Source organism: Littorina saxatilis, linkage group LG16, assembly GCF_037325665.1.
Source record: "Littorina saxatilis isolate snail1 linkage group LG16, US_GU_Lsax_2.0, whole genome shotgun sequence".
Taxonomy (NCBI): Eukaryota; Metazoa; Mollusca; class Gastropoda; order Littorinimorpha; family Littorinidae; genus Littorina; species Littorina saxatilis.
In genome coordinates this window covers 28,775,960-28,803,655 of record NC_090260.1, presented here as the reverse complement: position 1 = coordinate 28,803,655, position 27,696 = coordinate 28,775,960, and the positions used below count along the sequence as shown (strand labels likewise).

The window sequence follows — 27,696 nt, the reverse complement described above, 5'->3', positions numbered from 1 at the left end:
AAAAAACACGCACTGGAAATTCATCAAGGATATTTTTATTTTAAATTATATTCAATAAATTAAAACAAACTTCTCCACGCACTTAATTAGCACATCGTCGTTACTCCTCTGAAAAAAAATAATCATTTTTTCTTGTTTTCTTGAGAAAAAAAATGTTCGCACTAAACCCGAAAAGAGCAGGTCCACTGACGCGCTTTATATCCGTTAATATCATACGTTCTTTGCACATCATCGTTATACTCCTCTGAAGTTCCTTGCGACACTGACTTTATAGCCCGCGTTGTATTGCGCAATGCCGCATGTTTATTTTATTTTTATTTATTTATTTTTATTCATTTATTTATTTTTATTTATTTATTTTTATTTATTTATTTTTATTTATTTATTTTTATTTATTTATTTATTTTTATTTATTTATTTTTATTTATTTATTTTTATTTATTTATTTTTATTTATTTATTTATTTACGAGGATTTATATCGCGCACGTATCTCACCACACAAGGCGACTCAAGGCGCATGTTACCTATTAATGCCGTGTGAGATGGATTATTTTACACAATATATCACGCATTCACATCGGCCAGTAGATCAACAGCCTATAGGCGCTGCATCCACCTTTCGCGGCCTATTATTCCAGGTCACACGGGTATTTTGGTGGACATTTTTATGTACACCTATACAATTTTGCCAGGAAAGACCCTTTTGTTAATCGTGGGATCTCTAACGTGCATACCCCAATGTAGTGTGTGCATGTGGCTTAAGGCTACGTTAACGTCTACTACCAGGGGCTTATTTTCTCTATTGTTGTTATTTTCTTCTTAACTTATTTGTGACCCTCCACCACGAAATGAGTCGCATGTCACCTCGCGCGGTTCTGCGCTAGGCTTCATATAAGTCCGGGGAGTTTTTGGTAACAGTGTGAGGGTCACCTTAGTCACAGGCTTATAACTCAAACAGTTTTCGCTCTTTTCTAAAACGGTTTTCACCACTAGATAGAGCATAAAAAATTCTTTCAGAAAATGTAAAAATATGAAAATCATGAAAATGTGACATGCGACTCATTTCGTCGTGGAGGGTCACATTTGCCTTTGTGTTTCTGTTTGTTCGCGCGTTTGTTGGGAGCTGTGCTGGGTATTGTTTTTTCTTGACTTACGTTTCTGTCTGTTTGTTCAACCGTCTGCAAGGAGCTCTTCTGTTCATTAGGTTTTTTTTTACTAACGTTTTTTTCTTGACTTATTTGCATGTCTGATTTGTTAAGCGTCTGAAGAGAACTCTGCAGCGTAGCGATTTTTTCTTGACTTATTTGCATGTCTGTTTGTTCAAGCGTCTGAAGAGAACTCTGCAGCGTAGCGATTTTTTCTTGACTTATTTGCATGTCTGTTTTTTTAAGCGTCTGAAGAGAACTCTGCAGCGTAGCGATTTTTTCTTGACTTATTTGCACGTCAGTTTGTTCAAGCGTATGCAGGGAGCTCTGCTGACGTGTATTCTTGTTTCCTTCTCCTATGTCGGTTTCTTTGGAAGTGAAATTGAGTGTAGTAGTCGGCCAATTTTCCGTGGTGTAGGTTTCAGAGCGCCCTACTCTCAAGTGTGCCCGCTGAAAGGACTCGAACAGATGACCGAACTGATGACTCGTGCGTTTGCGAACTCCAACGGTGCCGGACACGGTTCTTCCGTGTGAATGTGTCGACGGGCAGAGAATCTGGCGAAAGGTCGAACGAAATTCCTTGTTGAAGGCGTCGTAGATAATCGGGTTGAGGCACGAGTTGGCATAGCCGAACCAGTTTATGACGTGAAACGCCACAGGCGATATGCACGTGCGGCAGTACGCTCTAACGGGGATCATGATGAACAGAGGGAGCCAGCACACCAAAAAGGCGCCCACGACGACCCCTAGCGTTTGCGCCGCCTTGTAGGAATGTTTTGCGTGCTTTTTCCTCACCCCTGGGAAACCCGTGGCAGTCGCTCTGCGTATGGCCTCCGCGTGTTGTCGCGAGTATCGAAACAGTCGGATGTAAATGGTTATCATGACAGCGGCTGGTATGTAGAAACTGACTGATGATGAAACGATGGCGTAGGTAAGGTTTGCGTTATATTCGCACCTTATTGTGCCCCCCTCCGTCCAGTTTGACGCGGCAGCGGACTCCTCCTTCTCCACAAGCCCGAGCGATGCTGGTAGCAATGAAATGAGCGTCGACACGAGCCATACCGATAAAATACACCCGGCGCACTTGCTGACCGTCATCCACTCGCCGTAGGTGAACGGGTTCGTGATGTGCTGGTGGCGGTCCAGAGAAATGACGCACAGGTTGAGGATCGACGCTGTGGTGAATAGCACGTCACAGGAGACCCAGATATTACAGAACACCCCACCGAACACCCAGCGGCCGGTGAGGTCGTTGTAGCTGGCGAAAGGCATGATAAAGGCACCCATCAAGAGGTCAGACACCGCCAAAGATACGAAGAAGAAGTAGGATTTTTTCCTCAGGTGATGGTTGCTGTAAACGGCGATGCAAACCAGGAGGTTCCCAGCGATGGCTGCGGCCATGATGATGAAAATGATGATGAAGGCACAGACTTTCCACACTGGTATGAGAGTGCGCACCCCTGCCGGCTCCTCCCCCACCCCTGACCCTTCACTCTCATTGGTTTTCGGGCTTGTCGAGTTGAGCCATCCGGTGTCGCAGGTCGAACTGGCAGTGTTACACGACATGGTAAGAGACACGACGGAACAGCGCCCTGATGCTTTAAGGTTTCAATCAACGCCCTCTGCTCACCGTCGTTGAAGCAGATCACCCGGAAGGCTAAAGCGATTAGCTGGGATCTGAAAAAAATAGAACAACCAATATGTGACCCTCCACCACGAAATGAGTCGCATGTCACCTCGCGCGGTTCTGCGCTAGGCTTAATATAAGTCCGAGGAGTGCCTTGTAACAGTGTGAGGGTCACCTTAGTCACAGGCTTATAACTCAAACAGTTTTCGCTCTTTTCTAAAACGGTTTTCACCACTGGATAGAGCATAAAAAAATCTTTATGAAAATGTAAAAATATGAAAATCATGCAAAGGTGACATGCGACTCATTTCGTGGTGGAGGGTCACATATCACCACGGAGACTTGAAACAATGAACCCCAACACGTAGCCGAGTATGCATTCACACGGAGATCGAATAAAGGGACCAAAGGACATTTCCCAATACAAATAGGAACATAAACAAATCAACTGTACAACACAAACCAACATAAACACAGAACGACAGCCCAATATAAACAAGGACAGTGAGCACAATCATGACCTCAAAGACACAGCAAAACAGAAACAGGGACCGGCACGGTTGGCCTAGTGGTAAGGCGTCCGCCCCGTGATCGGGAGGTCGTGGGTTCGAACCTCGACCGGGTCATACCTAAGACTTTAAAATTGGCAATCTAGTGGCTGCTCCGCCTGGCGTCTGGCATTATGGGGTTAGTGCTAGGACTGGTTGGTCCGGTGTCAGAATAATGTGACTGGGTGAGACATGAAGCCTGTGCTGCGACTTCTGTCTTGTGTGTGGCGCACGTTAAAATGTCAAAGCAGCACCGCCCTGATATGGCTCTTCGTGGTCGGCTGGGCGTTAAAGGCACAGTAAGCCTCCCGTAAACCATCACAGAACTCCCCGAGCGTCTAAATACAGTACAAGCATACTTCCATTTGAACGCTCACCGAACGGGAACATCCTGGCTGCTTTCTGTCGAGCGTGAGACATTTTCCAAGAATTTATTTTCGTGGACTCGGCCCTGAAGAACAATGGCGCCTCGTTTTTGCGCTAGAGCTAACTTTTAAAATCTAAATAATAAATTGACAGCTTGTTACAAAAACATTCTTTAATCATAAAAGAATTCGTTTTTCATCAAGACAAGATCAGAACAATTCGAAGTTGTGAAAGTTTAAAAAAAGAAAAGCACGGAAGCAGGGTCACGCAAGGGTCGTAGCAGACGACGGCCCGGTTTATCAGTGCAAATCGCCGTTCCTCTCAACAGTCAAAAGCCATCGCTAGAGTTCTTGTGAACCACAGCCGTTGTTTCGTGCATAAAAAACGTGCTATTGTAGATAAGCTCACGTCGAGTCGCATTCAAATAACTAACTATGACGACTGCATTGTGAAAAGGGGGAAAACTGGATCACACGGGTTCACGATGGCTCAGGGGTAAGATAAACCACGCAAAAATAAATTCTTTGAAAATTGTTCGCTCTTTACGGAGGGCACCTAGGATGTTCTCAATTGGTGAGTGTTTAAATGAAAGGGTGTTTGTACTGTGTGTAAAAGCCTGACCGTATTTGTGATGGTTTACGGGAGGCTTACTCTGCCTTTAAGCAAACAAACAAACAAACAAACAAACAGAAACAGGGAGACTGAACACATGAACCCATAGACACAGACCAACATAAACAGGGAGACTGAACTCATGAACTCAAAAACAATCCAATATAAACAAGGAGACTGCACGAGCACATGAACCCAAAAACACAGCCCAACATTAGCAGGGAGACTGAACACATGAACCCAAAGACAATCCAATACAAGGAACTTCGTCGATAAATATCGACAGGGGACCGACAAATGGTTTTAATATGAAATGTTTGTATATGGGTGTGTGTCTGAAACAAACAAGCAAACATACCATGTGAACCCCCCCCCCCCCCCCCCCCCCCCCCCGGGCCGCAGGCCTTCGATATAGTGATTGAAAAACAAGTCGCGTAAAACGAAATTACTACCTTTAGTCAAGCTGTGGAACTCACAGAATGAAACTGAACGTAGTCCGCCGCTAGTGCAAAAGGCAGTGAAAGTGACGAGCCTGTTTAGCGCGGGAGTGGTTGCGCTGTGCTTCATAGCACGCTTTACTGTACCTCTCTTCGTTTTAACTTTCTGAGCGTGTTTTTAATCCAAACATATCATATCTATATGTTTTTTAAATCAGGAACCGACAAGGAATAAGATGAAATAGTTTTTAAAACGATTTTGGAAATTTAATTTTGATCATAATTTTCATATTTTTAATTTTCAGAGCTTGTTTTTAATCCAAATATAACATATTTATATGTTTTTGGAATCATAAAATGATGAAAAATAAGATGAACGTAAATTTGGATCGTTTTATAAAAAAATATTTATTTTACAATTTTCAGATTTCTAATGACCAAAGTCATTTATTAATTTTTAAGCCACCAAACTGAAATGCAATACCAAAGTCCGGCCTTCGTCGAAGATTGCTTGGCAAAAATTTCAATCAATTTGATTGAAAAATGACAGTGTGACAGTGCCGCCTCAACTTTTACAAAATGCCGGATATGACGTCATCAAATAATAATAATAATAATAATAATAATAATAATAATAATAATAATAAAGTGTATTTATATTGCGCCTATCTCTTACAAAAAACAAAAATATTTGGCTCTAAGCGCATTTATCGAAAAAAAGAAAAATGTCCGGGGATATCATTCCCAGGAACTCTCGTCTCGATTCCCCCCTCTATGTTAAAACATTTAGTCAAAACTTGACTAAATGTGAAAAAGGATGTTCTCAAATGGTTCAATTCTCATTTGGTCTGATTCTCAAATGGTACCGGTATACTTGTTGAATAAAAATTGTACAGAAATGAACAAGGAACAACACAAACACAATTTTAGAGGGTCAGTAGCAAACTGTAGTTGACGCACCTGGAGAAAATTAAGGATGACAGGTATTTTATTCAGAATGAAGCTGCAGTTGATCATAAAGTACTCCACAGTCACCAACAAAAGGATATTAACAGCTATTGTGTTTTTAGCGTAGCAATAGGGTCCGATATTTAGACGAGACAAGTATAATGCCGACGAGTCGAAGACGAGTCGCATTATACTTGTTCGAGTCTAAATATCGGACCCTATTGCTACGCTGAAAATGCAATAGCGATTATATAGCTGTTCTGACCTTTATTTGTTGTTCCAAACCTACAAAATGACAGTTTTTGCGTCGATGTGTTGATCTCAGGTTTTGATAGCAGACGCCGTTTCTTATGCGCATTAGTTTTGCGCAGGCGCCACACTGACTTAGGAAAAAAACAACTCGATTTGACAACACAGCTGTTAACAGCTTTTTATTAGTTCATTCGTATACAACAAAAAGAAAATTGAGTTTTTTTAATTTTGAACAAGACTACTTATGAAGAAGACCAAAACACAACATGAACGGAAAACTAGAAACAACTGAAGAACTAGGATGCAACAAGGGGAGGAAAAGAGAACAGCTAATCCGTACAAAGCGAGCAGACGGCAGCGACGTTTCCAGTTTGGGTGAATGGCATTTATACTTGTCTCGTCATGAAGCGAATTTTTCAACCTCAGTTATAAACGACTGCATGAATGTTAGTGCCATGGGTTGTACATCAATACTTCAGAGGGGAAGTGGGGTATTTAGTGTGGAGTTACGAGATAAGAAAAGCCGAATGCGAAAATTTGTGTCAGTCGGCAACTGTGAACTAAGCTCACAGGCACACAAAAACGGCTGTTCCGTTGTACTCCCCTGTTTGTACTACATCTTTCGACTTCGGGCATTTTGTGGTGTTTAGGGACAGAAAATAATAGGTTTAGTCCTGTTTCATTGGGAAGTTAGCAGAAAAGGGTATGCTATCGACATTTGTAAAGTTGAAAAACAGGTACAGATGGGTAAACCGGAACCATGCGTCTTTGTTATTGACAATATGCTTTTGGATATTGAGAAAAATGGCCGACTTCCGTAGCATTATGCTTTGATGATCGGAAGAGACCATCCAATCACAGCCCCCGAATTCCCCCACGTGTTCATCAGAATAGCTATATTCAGTCATCACACACTAGTACAGTATCTCATACTAAGACTCACAAGCATCAGTATCTTCCTTGGTAGCTGTAGGTATGAGTAATCCAGGTAAGAATCCAGGTGAAAATAGCCTTCACATCAGAAACGTTTCAATTGGTTGTCCATGTAACTGCAGGTACATGTACAACACAAAATAAATGGACACAATGTTCCAAGAAAGACTGCATAGCACGACACAGAATGGCAGAGTACAGGTGATGTCATTATAGCAGTTCAGTGTTCACCAGCACCATCACGCAGACCACCTTCTGCTGCTCCCATCTGCTCCCCGAGGACTCTTTGGTAGTCACTTCTGGTGTGGTACACCTCAAAACCGTGGGGAATACACAGAGTGACTTGGCATTGTTCACACTAATAGGCAGACTGCTTTCTCTTGAAGCCAGCTCTATTCTGCCTTACTGGGCTACAGGCCACACAGTCACCTTGTGGACGTTGTCTCTTGGCGGTGTTGTAGGTTGGTCGGTGTGTACCAATCATGCGTCTTGGGGAGTTGACTGCTTTCCTTCCTCTTGGTACTGGCTTTGGAGCTTCTGGAGAAGATTAGATCAGCTGTCGGACTAGCAGCTTCCGGAACTCATGATGCGACAGGGACACACCAGCCAACTTGCGGTGGAGAAAGTAGGCATTGGCCCGTGTGTTGTCCGCAAGGTGGAAGTTGCTGAGGATAGCCTGGCACCTCACAAGGGACATGTTCTTTGTGAAAAAGGGAGTGGAGGTGATCTCATCCTGGCTCCAGTACTCTTCAATAGTAGGCTTGATGACCAGGCCTGTTGTAATAACCAGCGACAGGAAAACCTTCATCTCGTCGAGAGTGACAGGTAACCAGCGGTGTAGCCTGAAAAATGGAGATGAAAAAATAAATGTTCCATTTCATATTGTTTTTTTACACACACACACACACACACACACACACACACACACACACAAACACACTCATGCTCTCTCTCTCTCTCTCTCTCTGTCTCTGTCTCTCTCTCTCTCTCTCTCTCTCTCTCTCTCTCTCTCTCTATGAATAACCACATATGTATGCTCTTCATGCCTCATCTTCATCATCATCATCATCATCGTCGTCATCATCATCATCATCATCATCATCATCATCGTCGTCGTCGTCATCATCATCATCATCATCATCATCATCATCGTCATCGTTATCATCACGTGCTGATGTTTTCTGACCTCCTTTTGTTGTAAACTTTTTAACTTTTAATTTTTTAATTTTTCAATTTTATCATTGTGTGTCTGTGCGTCCCAAGGACAGATTAATAATGTAAGACAAGGCGTAGTCTTAAATCTTAATCCTTGTTAAATAAAGTTCAATTCAATTCAATTCAATTCAATTCAATTCAATTCTCTCTCTCTCTCTCTCTCTCTCTCTCTCTCTCTCTCTCTCTCTCTCTCTCTCTCTCTCTTATACATGGGCATCATACATACAGTGCACACACTCACCCACATACATATACACCCCCCAACCCCCCCCCCCCACCCCCATACACAACCATCCCACATACGGTGCACATAGTCATCCACATGCATGTGCAAAAGACACATGCAACCCCCTTACCCCTCTCTCACACACACACACACACACACACACACACACACACACACCAACAAACAAACATGACACACTTATAAACACTTCATCCAGTCATAGATCTAACTATAGATCCCTGACCCAGATGACTGCATTCTGCTTGTCAATCTTCTTCTTCTAATAGTAACCAGTCATAGTTCATTCTTCTTCTTCTTCTTCCAATAATAACCACAGTCACAGTCTATCATTATGTTGCCCCACACAAACAACTCGTCCCCCCCCCCACCCCGAACACAGATCTACACACACACTGACACGCCAACCAGGGGCGGATCAGTTGCTTTTTAAGGGGGGGGGGGGTGCACTTTGAATCGAAAGTGAATGTGATGGGCGCGAAGCGCCCGAATTTGCTAGGGGGGTCCGGGGGCATGCCCTCCCGGAAAATGTGTTGGCCCAAAGAAGCAAAATGGTGCCATCTGGTGCCTTTTGAACTTAGAAATGGTCACAGAATCAGCTTTCCAAATTCACAATTTCCATTTAAACCCCTCGTCCGCCCCTGCCAACCCAGACACACACTTCTGCTTGAGCACTCACACATGAACAGAAACTACTTTCATATCAATAGTCTAATATCATTTTTCAGTAAAAACAAACTATTCACCTGGACAAAAAGGAAGAAGAAAGAAACAGAAGAAAACATGTTTGCAAGAGACAGAGAGAAGAGAGAGCAAAAGTCGGTCGAAACTGACGAAAGGCTTACCGTGAGTGTGTCTTTAGATTTCCAGCGTCAATTTTTCGTTGAGTGTAGTGATAATGATTCGTTTGTTCGACTAACAAATCGATCATTTCATCGCCAACAAACAGTCGGAAAAAAATCCAAGGGCTGTGGTTATTCTGGAAAATCTTCGCAGACATTCAAAACAGTTTCACGATCAAACGGCATATGGACAGTATAGCCCCTTCCCACCACTCACTACTCCAGCCTTCTTGAACGTCTGCTTCGAAGTCTCTGTTGTTTGGGGCCTGATCTAGGTCCATAATGTCCCCAACGAGCATTACATCTTGTAAATCAAATGGCTTCTTCCCCTACTTCGTCAAGATCGGGATCGGCGAAGAAATCATCAAAAAAGTCTTGAAAAACATTGCGATCACGCCGTGGATCTATGGGAGCAGCCATTTTGGAGCATGTGCTACAGCTCAGCTGGGTGCCCTGTATTTTTGACACTTGCCTATTCAAATGTGCTTCAGAACTTGGATCTACAGGTTCAGGGCCCAACTGACCTTATTTCTAGTGAATACAGATCTAAGGATAGGTTTTCGCATCCATGGGAGGTAATCGGAACCGACCAAACAGACTGACGCAGCCCCACGACATATGTCGCGACAACCAGGTGACAGTAGACGTAAAGTAGCGCGACATATGTCGCGACAACCAGTGTAAGGGTTAACAGGGAGACTGAATGCATGAACCCAAAGACACAGCCCATTATAAACACAGAGACTGAACACATATGAACCCAATATAAACACAGAGACTGAACACGTGAACCCAATATGAACACAGAGACTAAACACGTGAACCCAATATAAACACAGAGACTGAACGCGTGAACCCAAAGACACAGCCCAATATAAACACAGAGACTGAACACATGAACCCAAAGACACAGCCCAACATAAACAGGGAGACTGAACACATGAGCCCAAAGAAACAGCTCAATATAAACAGCGAACCAGAACACATGAACCCAAACACCCAGCCCAATATCAAAACGCGGTGACTGAACACATACAGTATACCCAAAGACAAAGCTAAAAATAAACAAGGAGACTAAACATAGCCCAAAGACGCTGCCCTACATAAACAACGAACCCTAACACATGAACTCAAAGACACAGCCCAATATAAACACATGAACCAAAGTACTAAACGACGCGTCAAATGGATGTTTCATAGAATTCTAGGTATGAAGAAAAAGACACAACAAACATTGAAGATCTTACCAACACATTCTGCAAACTTCTTCACACATGCTATCCTTGCCCCGTTGTTGTGTTTCTTTGCAATGCCTACATCTGTTGTTATAGTGGGTTTTGCACGTGGTTGGGCTACAGGTCTTTTCTCTCTCTCAGCAATCTCAGTTCTGCGCTCTACTAATCACCTTCTCGTGAGCAAGAAGGAAAAGTCGCCACCCCCCTCGGTGACGTCTGTGTTATGACGTCATATTTGGCCTTTTCGCGTCATTCTGGGTGTCTCGCCAGACAAGAAAGAGATTCTGGAAGTTTTTCTTTTAGTCTCGACAAACTCCGACTTGACACTGTTTGACCAGAGATACTGTAGCACGACTGAGTATGCAAATTATTTTGATGTCGTTTTCGACGGGCGTAATGGCTTGGTGGAAAGACGCCGGCCTCCAAAGCGGAAGGTCCGTGGGTTCGAATCCCGGTCGCGCCTGGTGGGTTAAGGTGGAGATTTTTCCGACCTCCCAGGTCAACTTATGTGCAGACTTGCTAGTGCGTTTTTCCCCTTCGTGTGTACACGCAAGCATAATACCCAGTGCGTACTGAAAAGATCATTAATCCATGTCAGAGTTCGGTGGGTTATAGAGACACCAAAATACCCAGCATGCTTCCCCCGAAAGCGGCGGGTTAAAAACGGTCATACACGTAAAAATCTACTCGTGCAAAACCACGGGTGTACGTGGGAGTTTCAGCCCATGAACGCAGAAGAAGAAGAAGAAGAAGATGTCGTTTTCCTCAAAGGAGATGCACAAACGCAAACATCTTCTCATAATAAGCGTTTGTTATTTTTGTGTTCTCCAACAATCGCACAAAAAGGAAGATAATTATGTGATACCTGCATAAAATTGACAGATCTTGAAAAGCCGAGACCTTGAAGTTGGCGAGCTTGAAAGTTTGACGCTGCCTCTTCAAGATAATTAATATCGTACATAAAACAAACTCAGATCTTTTTTTGTGCAAACGCAACATGCCTCAGTGCAATTTGAATGTTCAGTAACATATATATGTTAATTTTACCTTCACCGTGCTTCGTGGGTCGTGGACGACCCAGAGCCTCACAACATCGTCTTTATCTCTGAAACTATTTAAAGTTTTTGATTGAGACTTCCTGTAATCTCTAATCACCATACCAACATCCCATTTCCCAACTTTTAAAAGATTGTCTTTGTAAACAAACAAATTAAGTAGATGTGCAACGCCAAGGCACTGCATACCCCAGCGAAAGACAAACTTCTCTCTTACTCTCTCTCTCTTTCTCTCTCTCAAACACACACACACACACACATACACACGCACACCCCCCCCCCCCCCAAGTTACACACGTACACACATACACACTCACTCACACACACTCACTCACTCTCTCACACACACTTCATACACACAAAACACACCCCCATACTCACATATAGACAGACGGACATAAACACCTTTGCAAACAAACACACATACACACATACACTTACGCACACGCACATACACACACCCACCCACTCTCTCTCTTTCTCTCTCTTTCTCTCTTATACAAACAGACCCACACCCACACACACTGTACATACGCACGCACACACACACACACACACACACACACACACACACACACACACATTGACTCACACAAATCTCATACACACAAAACACACACTCATACGCACATAGACCGGCACGGTTGGCCTAGTGGTAAGGCGTCCGCCCCGTGATCGGGAGGTCGTGGGTTCGAACCCCGGCCGGGTCATACCTAAGACTTTAAAATTGGCAATCTAGTGGCTGCTCCGCCTGGCGTCTGGCATTATGGGGTTAGTGCTGGGACTGGTTGGTCCGGTGTCAGAATACTGTGACTGGGTGAGACATGAAGCCTGTGCTGCGACTTCTGTCTTGTGTGTGGCGCACGTTATATGTCAAAGCAGCACCGCCCTGATATGGCCCTTCGTGGTCGGCTGGGCGTTAAGCAAACAAACAAACAAATACGCACATAGACAGTCGAACACACGCACCTTTACAAACAAACACCATATACACACTCATACACACACAAACATACACACAAACTCAGACACACACAAACATACACACAAACACATTCACACACACACACACACACACACACACTCTCTCTCTCTCTCAAACACACACACAAACACACACACACACACACACGCACACACACACACACATACACACACTCACTCACACGCACTCACTCACAAAAACTTCATACACACAAAACACACACCCATATGGACAGACGGACATACACACCTTTACAAACAAACACACATACACGCACACACATATACTTATGCCCACACACACTCACACACGCACGAGTACAGACGCATGCACGCGTGCGCGCACACACACACACACACACCACACACATACGAGTACAGACTCATGCACGCGTGCGCACGCACACACACACACACACACACACAAATACACACACACACACACACACACCCACACACACACACCAGGGCCGGACCAAATGAGTTGTAAGGGGGGGTGTTAGGAAACGCTACCGTTGCTGAGCTTTGGTTCAGTTTTGTGTGTTGCATGTGGTTGACTTATTTGTACTTTGTGGGAAAGTACCGATATTATATTTTGTAAACACAATATTTATGCTTGGACGAGAATGCAGGTGAACTTTCTAGTCCTGTCAAAACAAGTTGTTTACCATGCTGATTTAGTGTGAGTTCGTGGCGTTCGATCGGATTAAGGGCGTCGGCACCTTTTGATGTACGTCACAGAGAACGTCACCATTCTAGTCCATGGGCGGTTCGCATATAATGTAGTTGTATCATGTTCGGTCTGGAATATTCTCGAGATTGAGTATTTACTATATATGCCAGCGCGATTTGTATGTAAAAAAGCTTCTATTTGAGTTCTGCTACGTTGTGCAGTTGTATGTATTGAATGCTGAATAAATCCTCGAACTCAATTTGACGAGTTGTTTTCTGTTGCTGCGAAGACGGGCGACGTAGAATAAAAGAACACAACTATACGACGTTTGAGAACTTGTGGCAATCTCAAGTGTCGTGTAACAATTGGGGGCCAAGCCGAGGATCTACGTTTAACGCCAAGGGTTTTCCAGTAACAAAGACAGTCAAGACAGTCACAGGAGGTAGCCATCAATCGGGTGTATCCTGAGGGATCAGTATTGAGACTACGGAACCGTGGATTCGGTGTGACTGGTGAAGAGTTTGGTAATCGCCGCAGCTCGGTACGGTGAGCGACGCCGGAGTGTATCGGGATTACAGAGGTTAGCTGCCGTTTGGACGAGACGGACTTCGTCGCGGAGCTAGTGCATTAATACTACGAAATACGACTGGGGTACGTCGTGTACGTATCGTGAGCAGAGTGCGCCGTCACGTTAGACGAGGAGGGTGGCAGCCTGCGTCTACGAAGGTGAACAGCGACGAGAGAAGCATCGGAGGTGCAGTAGAGACTGTGTTCTTTTAGAAGACTACATTCGTCTACGTTCGGGGCTGTGAAAGAATACAGACGAACGCACCGGAAAAGACCAGAATGGCTGAGTTCTGGGCAAAAGGAATTGAACTGGGACTAAAAGGCAAGCAGTTGACGGAGTTCGTCGAGTCCCAGACACGACTGCTGGCGCAGCGTGAAGAAAGACAAGCGCAGCGTGAGCGAGAAGAAAAAGAAAGACAAGCGCAGCGTGAGCGTGAAGAAAGACAAGCGCAGCGTGAAGATAAAGAAAGACAAGCGCAGCGTGAGCGTGAAGAAAGAGAAGCACAGCGTGAAGAAAGACAAGCGCAGCGTGAAGAAAAGCAAATGGAGCTGAAACGCTTAGAGCTCCAGATAGAAATGGAGACCAAGCGCTTAGAGCTTCAGACAGAAATGGTGCGTGATCAAAATGAGCACGAGGCACCACGCCAAAGAGATAACCAGCAGCAAATGTTACACAGGGCACCGAAACTTCCAGCATTCGCTGACGGGAAGGACCAGATCGACTGCTACCTTAATAATAATAATGCAAACTTTTATAGCGCTATTCTAGAAAAATGTCTACTCTTAGCGCTTTACAATACATACATCGACCAAGCATACTATACACGCACAGGCAAAGAAACCGACCAAACATAACCAACAAACTATACATGCACAGGCAAAGAAAGCGACCAAACATACAATACACGCACAGGCAAGATAACGACCAAACATAAACAAACATACTATGACCAAACATAACCAACATACTATACGCGCGCAAGCAAAGATTCGAGAGGTTCGCTGAGAGTGCTAGATGGCAGCGCGACGACTGGGCGATTCTACTCAGCGCACATTTGACTGGGGCAGCACTTGAGGTCTACGCTAGACTCTCAAACGATGACGCCAGAGACTATGATGTACTGAAGGAAGCTCTGTTGCGTTGCTACAACTTCACTGAAAGGGGCTACCGTCAACGCTTCCGCGAATGCCAGCCATTGTCTGGAGAGACACCGAGCCAGTTTGTGGAGCGCCTGTCGTCATACCTGCAGAAGTGGGTGGAGTTATCAGGTGAAGAGCAGTCATACGAGAGTCTGCGGGACTTGATCGTGAAGGAGCAGTTCCTTAATGCCTGCCCGAAGGACCTGGCGACCCGCTTGGAAGAGCAAAAACTGCGGGGTTTGAAGGACATTACTGATGCTGCTGAGCGTTATCTCATTGCTCATGGAAGGACCCTGGGGACGTCAAAGTCATCAAAACCTTTCCAGAAGAGCGGAAACCAGGGAAACCAACATGTCAAGGGACAAACGGAGTCCGCACCATCATCCAATGAAGGGCAGAACATAACGTGCTTCCATTGCAATGCCAAGGGCCACCGAGTCGCCAACTGTCCCCAAAAGAAAAATAACGGACATGTCAATGACAAAGCGCAAGAACATCGACGGAGATATTACGACAACAAGAGGCAAACGAGTGGCTCGAACCAACAAGTATGTGCGAGCAGCGTCATACTGCCAAGGGCTGCCGAGCAAGTGGCTACAACATCGGACCTGGAAGAATGTATATCTGATGGCCAGCTTCTACTCGCCAATGGCAGGTCAATCTCTGTCGTCGCCAGCGCAGCTGTGTCAGTGTCGAACATGCCCGTGTCGAAGGGATTTGTTGAGTAGCAGGAAGTGACTGTTCTCAGAGATTCGGGCTGCAATGGAGTCATTGTCAAAGAGGATCTGGTGCCAACAGAGAAGTTCACTGGTGACTTCAAGTGGACGCTCATGGCTGACAGCAAATGCGTGAAGGCACCAGTGGTAAAAATCCAGATCGATACTCCATACTTCACCGGAGAAGTTGAGGCCGTCTGCCTGAAGAAGCCCTTGTACGATCTATTAATTGGGAACATTGGGGGTGCGAGACGTCCTGATGACCCTGATGTCGAATGGAGGATGGGCGCAGCTCAGCCTGCTGTTGAGGAGGAAGACCCACTGCCATTCGCGAATGAAGATATCAGCGAACTGTTACGAGATGACAGAGCTACTGTGCATCGCCGCGACCAGCCGCAGGTTGTAAGCGCTGTGACGACCAGAGCCCAGGCGAAGAAGGACAAAACAACTACGCCACTCAGGGTCACCAACAGTTCTGCAACTGCTGTCGTGGACAAGGATCAGCTGATTCAGCTACAGGAAGCTGATTTGACCTTGACAAAGTACAGGAGTCGTCCTGTCAAGGAGATGACTAAGGGCGAAGGCACTGTGCACTTTGAAGTAAAGGCCAAGATCCTGTACAGAGTGTTCCAGCACCCGAGAGTCAACGGTGGGAAGCCATTACGTCAAGTTCTGGTGCCTCAACCACTTAGGCGCCAGGTGATGGAGGTGGCCCACGACTCTATTATGGGAGGTCACCTGGGTGTCAAGAAGACATCGGACAGAATCCAGGCTGCGTTTTACTGGCCAGGACTGCATGCAGATGTGACTCGATTCTGCCGATCGTGCGATATTTGCCAGAAAACCATACCTCGAGGAAGGGTCCCGAAAGTGCCGTTGCAGAAGATGCCTTTGATCGACCGACCTTTCAAGAGGGTGGCCATTGACCTCATCGGCGAGATAAAACCGCCAAGTGAAGCGGGTCATCGTTGGGTACTGACCCTGGTAGACTATGCAACCAGGTACCCAGAAGCCGTGCCTCTGAAGAAAATTGACACCGAGACTGTTGCCGAGGCACTTGTGGACATTGTCAGCAGAATTGGGGTTCCTGAAGAGATCCTCACAGACCTGGGGACACAGTTTGTCTCTGAATGCATGGAAGAGGTCAACAGGCTGCTGAGCATTCGTCACTTGACTACGACACCCTATCACCCGATGTGCAATGGGCTGGTAGAAAAATTCAATGCGACGCTGAAGTCCACGCTGAAGAAACTATGCAGTGAGCAGCCAAGGCAGTGGCATCGCTACATCAATGCCTTGCTGTTTGCATACAGGGAGGTGCCACAAGAGTCCACTGGATTCTCCCCGTTCGAGCTGATGTACGGGCGGACCGTGAGAGGCCCGATGCAGATACTAAAGGAATTGTGGACGAAAGATGTGGACACACCTGAAGTGAAGAACAGTTACCAGTACGTGTTCGAGTTGCGAGAGAAACTGGAGGAGACTCTCGAGATTGCGAGAGAAAACTTGAGAAAGTCTCAGGATAGTGGAAAGCACTACTACGACCGCAAGGCCGTAAACAGGAAGTTTACACCAGGTAACAAAGTGCTGATACTGCTTCCCACTGATCACAACAAACTACTGATGCAGTGGAAAGGCCCATACGAGGTTGAGGCCGTGGTAGGGATCAACGACTACAAGGTGAATGTCGGCAAGAAGTCCAAGATCTACCACGCTAACCTCCTGAAACTGTATGTGGAGAGACCTCCGGAAGCAGTACAGATCGCAGCAAGTGCGGAAGAACCAGCCGAACTAGACGAGTTCGACGGCGAGGAACTACTGGAGTTGGGAGACCTCCACAAGAAAGAGGGAGTGGATGACGTCAAGCTAGGACCTGACCTGACAGAAGATCAGCAGAAGGAGCTGCATGATTTTATGGGCGACTTCACCCATAGGTTCTCTGATGTTCCAGGCTCTACGTCCTTGGTCGAACATGAAGTCCACCTCACATCTGACGTTCCTGTTCGCTCAAAACCATACCCTATCCCGTTTCAGGCTCGGGAATCCTTGAAGAAGGACATCGACAATATGTTGAAGATGGGGGTCATCCGTGAATCATCATCCCCTTACTCATCTCCCGTTGTTGTGGTCAAGAAGAAAGACGGCACAAACAGGGTATGCATTGACTTCAGGAGAGTCAATAAGATCACCGTGTTTGACCCTGAACCAATGCCGACGGCGACTGATCTGTTCCGACGGTTGACTGGCAGTAAGATCTTCTCAAAGATCGATCTCAGCAAGGGATATTGGCAGATTCCTGTGCGCGAAGAGGACATACCAAAGACCGCCTTTGCAACTCCAGACGGAACGTATGAGTGCCTGCGGATGCCTTTTGGCATGGTGAACAGTGGTGCTACCCTTAAGAGGGGAATGCGAAAAATGCTCAAAGGAATGAAGAATGTTGTGTACTACTGGGATGATCTGCTAGTCCACACGGAGACCTTTGCGGAGCATCTGGAGACTTTGAGGGAACTGTTTTCCCGCCTGACAAAAGCTAATCTGACCGTGAGACCCAGCAAGTGCATTTTGGGGACCGACAACGTTGACTTCATAGGTCATTCACTGAAGGAAGGTCAAAAGGGGCTTTTGTTGGAAAACGTCACCAAGATCCTCAATGCGCCACGTCCTGAAACCAAGAAGCAGGTGCGATCCTTCCTTGGATTGGCTGGGTACTACAGAGAGTTCATTCCAAACTTCGCCGCCATAACGGCGCCTTTGTCGGACATGACCCGAAAAGGATGCCCCAACCGAATACTCTGGGGACCAGCTCAGGAGAAGGCATACCAGACCGTGCGCGACCTGATGTCACGAGACCCGGTGCTACGCCTTCCTGATACTGCCAAAGAGTTCATCTTGCGTACAGACGCATCGGACGAAGGGATCGGCGCCATGCTGATGCAAGAACATGGAGGTAAACCGTTTCCGGTCAGCTATGCCAGCAAGAAGCTGTCAGGAGCCGAGAAGAACTACTCGACCATGGAGAAAGAGTGTTTAGCCATCGTGTGGGGAATCAAGAAATTTGAACTCTATCTCCAAGGGGTGAAATTCGTGCTTCAGACTGATCACAAACCCCTCACCTACCTGAACTCTGCGAAGTTTGTGAATAATCGTATCATGAGGTGGGTGATGTACTTGCAGAACTTTGATATGCGAGTGGAATCGATCAAAGGTTCAGACAATGTTGAAGCAGATTTTCTCAGCCGAGTATGTGAGTAAAACTGTGTTCATTCTCCAACAGACTAATGTACATACCTGGATTTCAATCTGTTATGTATACATAATATGTGTACAGGTAGCGTTTCAATGATTGAAAGAAATTAGGTAAATTTCTTCTGGTGTTGGGGGTAATGTTAGGAAACGCTACCGTTGCTGAGCTTTGGTTCAGTTTTGTGTGTTGCATGTGGTTGACTTATTTGTACTTTGTGGGAAAGTACCGATATTATATTTTGTAAACACAATATTTATGCTTGGACGAGAATGCAGGTGAACTTTCTAGTCCTGTCAAAACAAGTTGTTTACCATGCTGATTTAGTGTGAGTTCGTGGCGTTCGATCGGATTAAGGGCGTCGGCACCTTTTGATGTACGTCACAGAGAACGTCACCATTCTAGTCCATGGGCGGTTCGCATATAATGTAGTTGTATCATGTTCGGTCTGGAATATTCTCGAGATTGAGTATTTACTATATATGCCAGCGCGATTTGTATGTAAAAAAGCTTCTATTTGAGTTCTGCTACGTTGTGCAGTTGTATGTATTGAATGCTGAATAAATCCTCGAACTCAATTTGACGAGTTGTTTTCTGTTGCTGCGAAGACGGGCGACGTAGAATAAAAGAACACAACTATACGACGTTTGAGAACTTGTGGCAATCTCAAGTGTCGTGTAACAGGGGGGTTCCTCCTTTTTTTGGGGGGGGCAAATCAGCGAAGTGGCGAAGCCACAAGCGCGCGCCTGCAAAGCAGGCGCGCGAACTAGGGGGGTCCGGGGGCATGCTCCCCCGGAAATATTTTGAAAAACGGTTAAAATCTGTGCAATCTGGTGCATTCTGGGCCTTGTTTTGAGGGTTAAGGCCTGTCAGTGTGAGTTGGTGGGGGGAGGGGGGGGGGTACCTTTTTCTCATCGGATTTCACATTGAATAAAATTTGTTAGAGACACACACAAAATTTATTTAAAAATAAAACAAAAAAACACTCAAAGCAAGGTACATGCTTTTTCCAGGGGTGGGGTTCCGGAACCCCTGGAACCCCCCCCCCCCCCCCAGGGTCCGGCCCTGCACACACACACACACACAGTAACTCTAACACATGTGCTCAAAATGAACACAAACACACACACTGCGCGAGAGAGAAAGACTACAGGGAGGCATGACGTCATGATGCAATAATTGACGTCAAAGACTTTAGACCGTGACGTAATCTTCTCACGCGAGCTTTATCCATAGTCTTGAACAACCAAAGCATTACAGATGGTCAGACAAACCAGAAGAGTTGTCCTCCAGTGGATACCAGCACACTGTGGGATACCAGGAAATGAAAGGGCAGATGAGCTGGCGAAAGACGGAGCCGTGGAAGACCAACCTGAAAACAGTGTCAGCTTTAGTGAGCAGAAGACAATCATCAAGGCATTGATGAGGCCAAGGACAAACAGAGATGACTACCACACAATGTCCAGAGAGCAGCAAGTCAACCTCATCAGGCTGCGTACTGGCCACAACAGGCTCAATGCTCACATGAACCGAAAGTTCAAGCTGGCGCCATCACCAACCTGTGCCTGCGGTCAAGAAGACCAAACAGCGGAACACATCTTACAGCGATGTCCCTTACTAGATGAGGAACGAAAAGAAGTGTGGCCGTCACCAACTCCCTTGCAGACCAAACTATACGGCAGTCGACAGGAGTTGGAGAAAACGACAACATTTATCACCAGTGCTGGACTGATTGTGTAACCTCTGCGAACGCCAAGAAGAAGAAGAAGAAGAACAACCACACACAAATAGACTTGGAAAGTACAGAATTTCTACCCGTCCAAACCGGCCTTGGGTGGCGTTTGCTGAAAAAATGGGGGCGACTATTGCACCCACCATATTTTTGTTAGTATGGTCCCAATTTTTGGTGAACTTCCATCTCCAACTGTAGCACGTAGCCGGGCACAAAGAATCCTTCTTTATCATATATTATCGGTGTGAACATTTCTCAAGTCGATTACAGTATGTGGGATACCTCCAGCTTCGCTGGGATAAACGATGATGTAATTTGAACTACACAGTCCGGATGATGTGGGTCTTGGACGATCCATATGGAATTACGTAAGGAATTGTACGTTGTTTATCCTTATTCGGATGGCGTGCGTCGTGTACGACCCATACTCTGCATAGAGGGGGAAAAACGTGTATCCCTATTCGGATGGCGTGGGTCGTGTACGACCCATACTTTTTACGTTGAATCCTTCTTTTAAAAGTATGGTTCGTACACCACCCACATCATCCGGACTGTGTAGTCCAAAGCGTGATTCTGTGAAGGTTAAAGTAATATAAATGAATCTGGAACCCTTTGTACGTACTGTATGTATGACTTACCATCACGGGTTTTTCATCCAGTTTTAATGTGTTCACAAAGTACCAGCGGTCTAAACCTCCGGTTACAAGTACGCTGTGAACTGTGCAGTATATCTTTCTGTAAATTAAAGTTTCCTTTTCTTTTTTATATTTAGTCAAGTTTTGACTAAATATTTTAACATCGAGGGGGAATCGAAACGAGGGTCGTGGTGTATGTGTGTCTGTGCGTGTGTGTGTGTGTGTGTGTGTGTGTGTGTGTGTGTGTGTGTGTGTGTGTGTGTGTGTGTGTGTAAAGCGATTCAGACTAAACTACTGGACCGATCTTTATGAAATTTGACATGAGAGTTCCTGGGTATGAACTCCCCGAACGTTTTTTTCATTTTTTTGATAAATGTCTTTGATGACGTCATATCCAGCTTTTCGTGAAAGTTGAGGCGGCACTGTCACGCCCTCATTTTTCAACCAAATTGGTTGACATTTTGGTCAAGTAATCTTCGACGAAGCCCGGACTTCGGTATTGCATTTCAGCTTGGTGGCTTAAAAATTACTTAATGACTTTGGTCATTAAAAATCTGAAAATTGTAAAAAAAAATAAAAATTTATAAAACGATCCAAATTTACGTTTATCTTATTCTCCATCATTTGTTGATTCCAAAAACATATAAATATTTTATATTCGGATTAAAAACAAGCTCTGAAAATTAAATATATAAAAATTATTATCAAAATTAAATTGTCGAAATCAATTTAAAAACACTTTCATCTTATTCCTTGTCGGTTCCTGATTTGATGTCACAGTGGAAATGAGAATCCAGTGAGATTCCGAATCACACTAGTGGAGATTGGAATTCCAGTTTGCACTAGGGCAAACTAGAATTCTCATCTCCACTGGATATTTGTTAGTGAAGATTGGAATTCCAGTTTGCCCTAGTGCAAACGGGAATCCAGTTTCAGTGGAGATGGGAATTCCAGTTTTCACTAGGGGAAATAGGAATTGGGGGGAATTGGGGGAAATAATGTGTTCAAAGGTTTATAATTTGCGCTTCGTTCAATAATTAATTTTCTCGATTTGCTCTATAAATCCCTTAGTGCACTGGGATTGTTTCAATAACGATATTGTCAGTACCGCCATAGAAAAAAAGAAGATTCCAAACGCACATTTTGCAACGCGCATTTGAATAGGCATAACTGTGTGGTCAGGTCGTGTACAGTAAAGATCTACTTTTGTGTGGGGTGTCTCAAGTGTGTCGTGCTTTCGTCACACGCATTTTAATTTCTGTTCGTAAATTCCAGTGTAGCGTTAATCTGAACAGTGATGATCTTTCAGAGAGACCTCATTTGAACTCGGAGAAAGGACTGTGCTCTTCATTATTTGCGATTCGAAACATCCAGTCGAGCTTCGACGGATTGACTGTGCGGAGTGACTCCCCTTGAATTGACTCGAAGCGGGACTCGACGGTTCGCACATTTTCAAAACAAATGTGGCATATTTCTCGTGTTGTATCTTCACTCATCGGGGAGTCTGATACTAAATATGAACGGTAAGAATGCTCTGAACCCTACACGTATTATATCCCCATCGTTTTTTCGTTCACATTTGCCCAACATGTTAATTTGCTGAGCGGGGTTAATGTCGTCTGCTACTGCTAGGCTACCTGGGCAATCGAACCACTGCAGTCTGCACGTTATCGGAATAACACTTGTGTTTTCTGTTAGCCGCTGGGAATTGTATACTAACTCATCATTTGGTAATGTGGATGATAAGCTACATGCCACTAACACGGCATATGAGAAGAATCTATGCAAGTCGGCGAAAATTAGATGAAACACAGCGGCTTCTATTTTTAGATCACTGGCACTGGCACAGGCACATGCAATCTGTCAGAAAAAAACCCACTTCTGCTTTAATTGAGAAGCAGGGAATTTATGGTCATTTGGTATTGTGGAGAATATAAGCTACATGTCATTAATTAATTCTGAGGATGAGAGCACAGTCTCGCTTAGGCAAAGGGCGGAAGAATACGCTCTGTGGAAAAGTTAGCGCACTCTTGGAGTGCGCTAACAGTTTTAGCGCATCGCCATTAGCCAATCAACTGGTTCACATCAGTCATGTGACACCAGTACTTACTGACAATTGTTGTTAAAACCATTTCATCTTGAGTCACTCATGACTTTAAGGCTTACTCATTTCAGGTATTGAAATGCAGACATAATTTTTTTTTATTGAATTGATATAATCGAACAACACAGAGTAATTGCGCACAATAAGGTTTTATCATCAATATCATTTAAATCATATCACAAAGTTAAAAGTTTATAAAAGATGAAGCATGAATATGCATGCACTCACGCACACATACAAACATGCCTTTTTTGCTTTTTCTCATTTCACTGGAAATCCATCAACAGTTCTTGCAAAATGTGCTTTCTGGGTGACATTTTGTACAGCAGTCTATGTTTGCTTTTCGGCAATTGCACCGTTTCGTTAGACAGTTGCCCTTGCATTTGCAGACTGTTCTCGAAGAGCAAGCGACAGACTTGGTGCTCCATCTCGTAGAAGACCGCGATGCTTGTATCAGAGTTATTTCTTTTAAATTGCTTGGTTCAACACTGTTAAGTTCCAGAAACTCTACAGAGCGCATGTCCACAAGTTCAACACCATCGAACCAGTTTACAATGATTACAGCAACGCTGAAGACTTTGTATTGTAATCTGTTTCCTGCAGTGGATCTGGATGTTAGTATTTTACAAGGCAGAAGGCGTGCATCAGTGTTTGTTATGTCGGCTTGGTGGATTTTAATGCCAACTGTATCATCAATTGAGTACACCTTGTGCAGTTTTTGTACCTGCTTTTGATACCGGGAAGCTTGTCTCTTATTGTGCGCAATTACTCTGTGTTGTTCGATTATATCAATTCAATAATATTTATTTTTATTTCTGCACTTCAATACCTGCAATGAGTAAGCCTTAAAGTCATGAAATGGTTTTAACAACAATTTTAAACCTTTGAACACATTATTTCCCCCAATTCCTATTTCCCCTAGTGAAAACTGGAATTCCCATCTCCACTGAAACTGGATTCCCGTTTGCACTAGGGCAAACTGGAATTCCAATCTCCACTAACAAATATCCAGTGGAGATGAGAATTCTAGTTTGCCCTAGTGCAAACTGGAATTCCAATCTCCACTAGTGCGATTCGGAATCTCACTGGATTCTCATTTCCACTGTGACACATACATCGACCAAGCATACTATACACGCACAGGCAAAGAAACCGACCAAACATAACCGACAAACTATACATGCACAGGCAAAGAAAACGACCAAACATACAATACACGCACAGGCAAAGATAACGACCAAACATAAGCAAACATACTATGACCAAACATAACCAACATACTATACGCGCGCAGGCAAAGAGAACAATCAGCACATGTAACAAGGAACTTAGTCGATAAATATCGACAGGGGGCCGACAAATGGTTTAAATGGGAAATGTGTGTATATGGGTGTGGGTTTGAAACAAACAAACAAACCAACCCATGTGAACCCCGGGCCGCAGGCCTTCGATGTAGTGATTGAAAAAAAAGGATGTTCTCAAATGGTTCAATTCTCATTTGGTCTGATTCTCAAATGGTACCGGTATACTCCCCCCCCCCCCCCTGGCCGCAGGCCTAGGAGTAAAATTTTATAGACACTGACCTTCTTCCCAGGGGTCATTGACCCAGTTTTAGCTATGAGAGGTGGTTCGCCCAGAGGCTGTAGAGTATACTGGGGCGGTCTCTTTGATGTCTTGAGAGGAAACTTGGCCAGGGTAGTACATGCACCAGAACTGGTGGACACCAAGGACAAACATGAAATCGAAGCAGTTTGCTTTCAGAGGGAACGGTCGTCAGCAACTCAAACTTCTCTGTTTTCTTTTTTTTTTAAATCTGACTTTCTTTGTGGCCCCCTGACTCCGCCCCCCTCCCTCTGTAAGGACCCCCCTCCACAAGGACCGATTTTTGTCAACATTTTAAAGGTCGCTAGAGAGGGGTTCCACTGTATGACCTAACCGCTACTGGCAGACGGCCTCAATCTTCACGCGCAAAGACGAGATTAATAGGTGCTCGGTTTTGGTATTTTGAATTACATTACATTAAACCTTTGTTGGGTTTCATGGTCATGGCAACAGCCATAATAATATTACATGATGTATAATATCATATTTCAGCATATGTGAATTACATGTCATCATACTAAACTGTCATACATTTTTATTCCTACATTATTCTGATTGATCACAACCAAACCTACTATCATTGGACACATCCAAATGCAAGCGCCTGTTCTTGACAATTTAGATCAGTGCAATTTCCTGGGTCGGGCTTTGCCACAGACACTCACGGTTTGGCCTGTAGGTAAAATGTACAATGTATTTTCTGATTTGTGCACAAAAGCTTTTTTTCTTTTTTCTTTTTTTTAACATAACAATGTTTAATGTCACTGTATGTTTAAAAGACCATGGTCATATTTGTAAAAAAAATGTTAAATTAGAAAATAAATAACATTTTGGTTCATGATTTTTCCTACACCTGTGCTAAAAATAAGAAATAAAAATGTCGGGTATATAAGTCACTCAAATACAGCTAGGTATGAATGGCTCGGTTTGAGTTTGTTGCAGTTGACCCTGCACAAAGCGACATATCATGTTTTTGTTGAACAATTTTGACGTCACCCCTCCCATAGGGTGACGGATTTCACAACTTTCTACAGATGAACAATTTTGACGTCACCCCTCCCATAGGGTGACGGATGTCACAACTTCCTGTGTACACAAACTGATGACGTATTTCACAACAAAATGGCGCTGCCCATGGTCAACCTCGAAACTATCCGTATAGAATGGGGGCGTCCTCGCCCCCATAATAATTACTGACAACTAATAATGCAGGCATACAGTGACAGTCCAATACACAGGCTAAGCACAAGAACCACAGTAGGCTTCTATATAAAGAACGTGTCAACAGTACTGGAATGCTGGTAAACATTTTGTTGACATCGTAGGGTATAAGTATGCGAAATATGAAAGCTCTGCTTGCTTTTATCTCTGAAATGTATTGCTATCTATGAACGTGTGGAATGTAAAATGGCGACCGTGAAATTTAGGGGGTAGGGTTGGGAAATTGCCTACAGTTTCATAATTTGGCATGGGACTTGATGTTCATATTTTCACCACAGCTCTTGAATTGACTGGGCTACAACATATCACATTATAAGACATGTTCAATATCTCCGAGGCATTGTTTTTCTTCTTTAGATGAAAAACTGCAATAGCGCAACGAAAAATGCATATAAAAAGACTCTATAAAACATCGCAAACGTCTTTGTACTGTGACAATTTTGCTGCATTCCATTCAAACAACGCATATCTTCAATTTTCTGGATCTTAAACAGATTTTAAAACCCTTTTAGTACAGATTTTAAATCTTTTTCTGTTTGTGCTTTTGCAAAATACTGAATTGGTTATCACGTTTTGGAACTCGCCAGTGACCTTGTGTGATTGTCAAGGTCATGGAATGTTGGTAAACATATTGTTGATACCGTTGGCTATCAGTATGTGCAATATGAAAGCTCTGCTTGCTTTCAGCTCTGAAATGTATTGATGTCTATGAAAGTGGGGAATGTAAAATGGCGACCGCGAAAGTTAGGGGGTAGGATTGGGAAACTGCCTACAGTTTCATTTTTTGCCATGGGACTGGATGTTCATATTTTCACCACAGCTCTTGAAATGAGTGGGCTGCAACATATTACATTATAAGGCATTTTCAATATCTCCAAGGCATTGTTTTTACATTTAGTCAAGTTTTGACTAAATGTTTTAACGTAGGGGGGGGGGGGGGGGGGGAATCGAGACGAGGGTTTGGTGTATGTGTGTGTGTGTGTGTGTGCGTGTAGAGCGATTCAGACCAAACTAATGGACCGATCTTTATGAAATTTGACATGAGAGTTCCTGGGATTGATATCCCCGAACGTTTTTTTCTTTTTTTCGATAAATGTCTTTGATGACGTCATATCCGGCTTTTCGTGAAAGTTGAGGCGGCACTGTCACGCTCTCATTTTTCAACCAAATTGATTGAAATTTTGGTCAAGTAGTCTTCGACAAAGCCCGGACTTCGGTATTGCATTTCAGCTTAGTGGCTTAAAAATTAATTACAGTCGGAATCGTTTATAACGTAACCGGTTATAACGAATATTGGTCATAACGAACATTTTATTTTTTCCCTGCCAGCGCTGTTCTTAGTTATCACTAAAAACAAACTGGTTATAACGAAACCGGTTATAACGAGAAACTGCTTACAACGTCAACATTTCTTGTTCCCAGACCAGAAAAAGAACCGGTTAGAACGAAACTATGACGCAAATCCAACTTTTTCGTAACTTATGACTTATGACGTCAACTTTGGGAAGTAATTCATACAACAAGATGGCGACTAAATATTGATTATAACGAACATTTTATTTTTTCCCTGCCAGCGGTGTTCTTAGTTATCACTGTACATAACGAAACTGGGTATAAC

General features: G+C 44.2%; 2 protein-coding genes and 1 long non-coding RNA gene across 3 annotated transcripts in view; 1 reads left to right on the top strand and 2 right to left on the bottom strand.

Moving 5' to 3' along the window:
* The window catches only part of LOC138950779 (cytochrome P450 3A6-like), a gene marked incomplete in the record, with an annotated part of 137,214 nt that overhangs the window by 40,851 nt on the left and 68,667 nt on the right, over positions 1 to 27,696 (top strand).
* Positions 1 to 27,696, bottom strand: part of LOC138950785 (uncharacterized) — a 125,875-nt gene that overhangs the window by 33,620 nt on the left and 64,559 nt on the right. The window lies entirely within an intron of this gene.
* LOC138950762 (histamine H2 receptor-like) lies at positions 20 to 10,687 on the bottom strand. The gene is made up of 2 exons (XM_070322487.1): positions 10,418 to 10,687; positions 20 to 2,823 (listed from the first exon to the last, which is right to left on the bottom strand). Exon 2 carries the CDS (start codon positions 2,710 to 2,712, stop codon positions 1,039 to 1,041), a length of 1,674 nt encoding a protein of 557 aa, XP_070178588.1. The 5' UTR covers positions 2,713 to 2,823; positions 10,418 to 10,687; the 3' UTR covers positions 20 to 1,038.

Bases quoted from the DNA above. Each gene is read 5' to 3' on its own strand.
- LOC138950762 (XM_070322487.1), bottom strand. From the start codon at position 2,712: ATGTCGTGTAACACTGCCAGTTCGACCTGCGACACCGGATGGCTCAAC.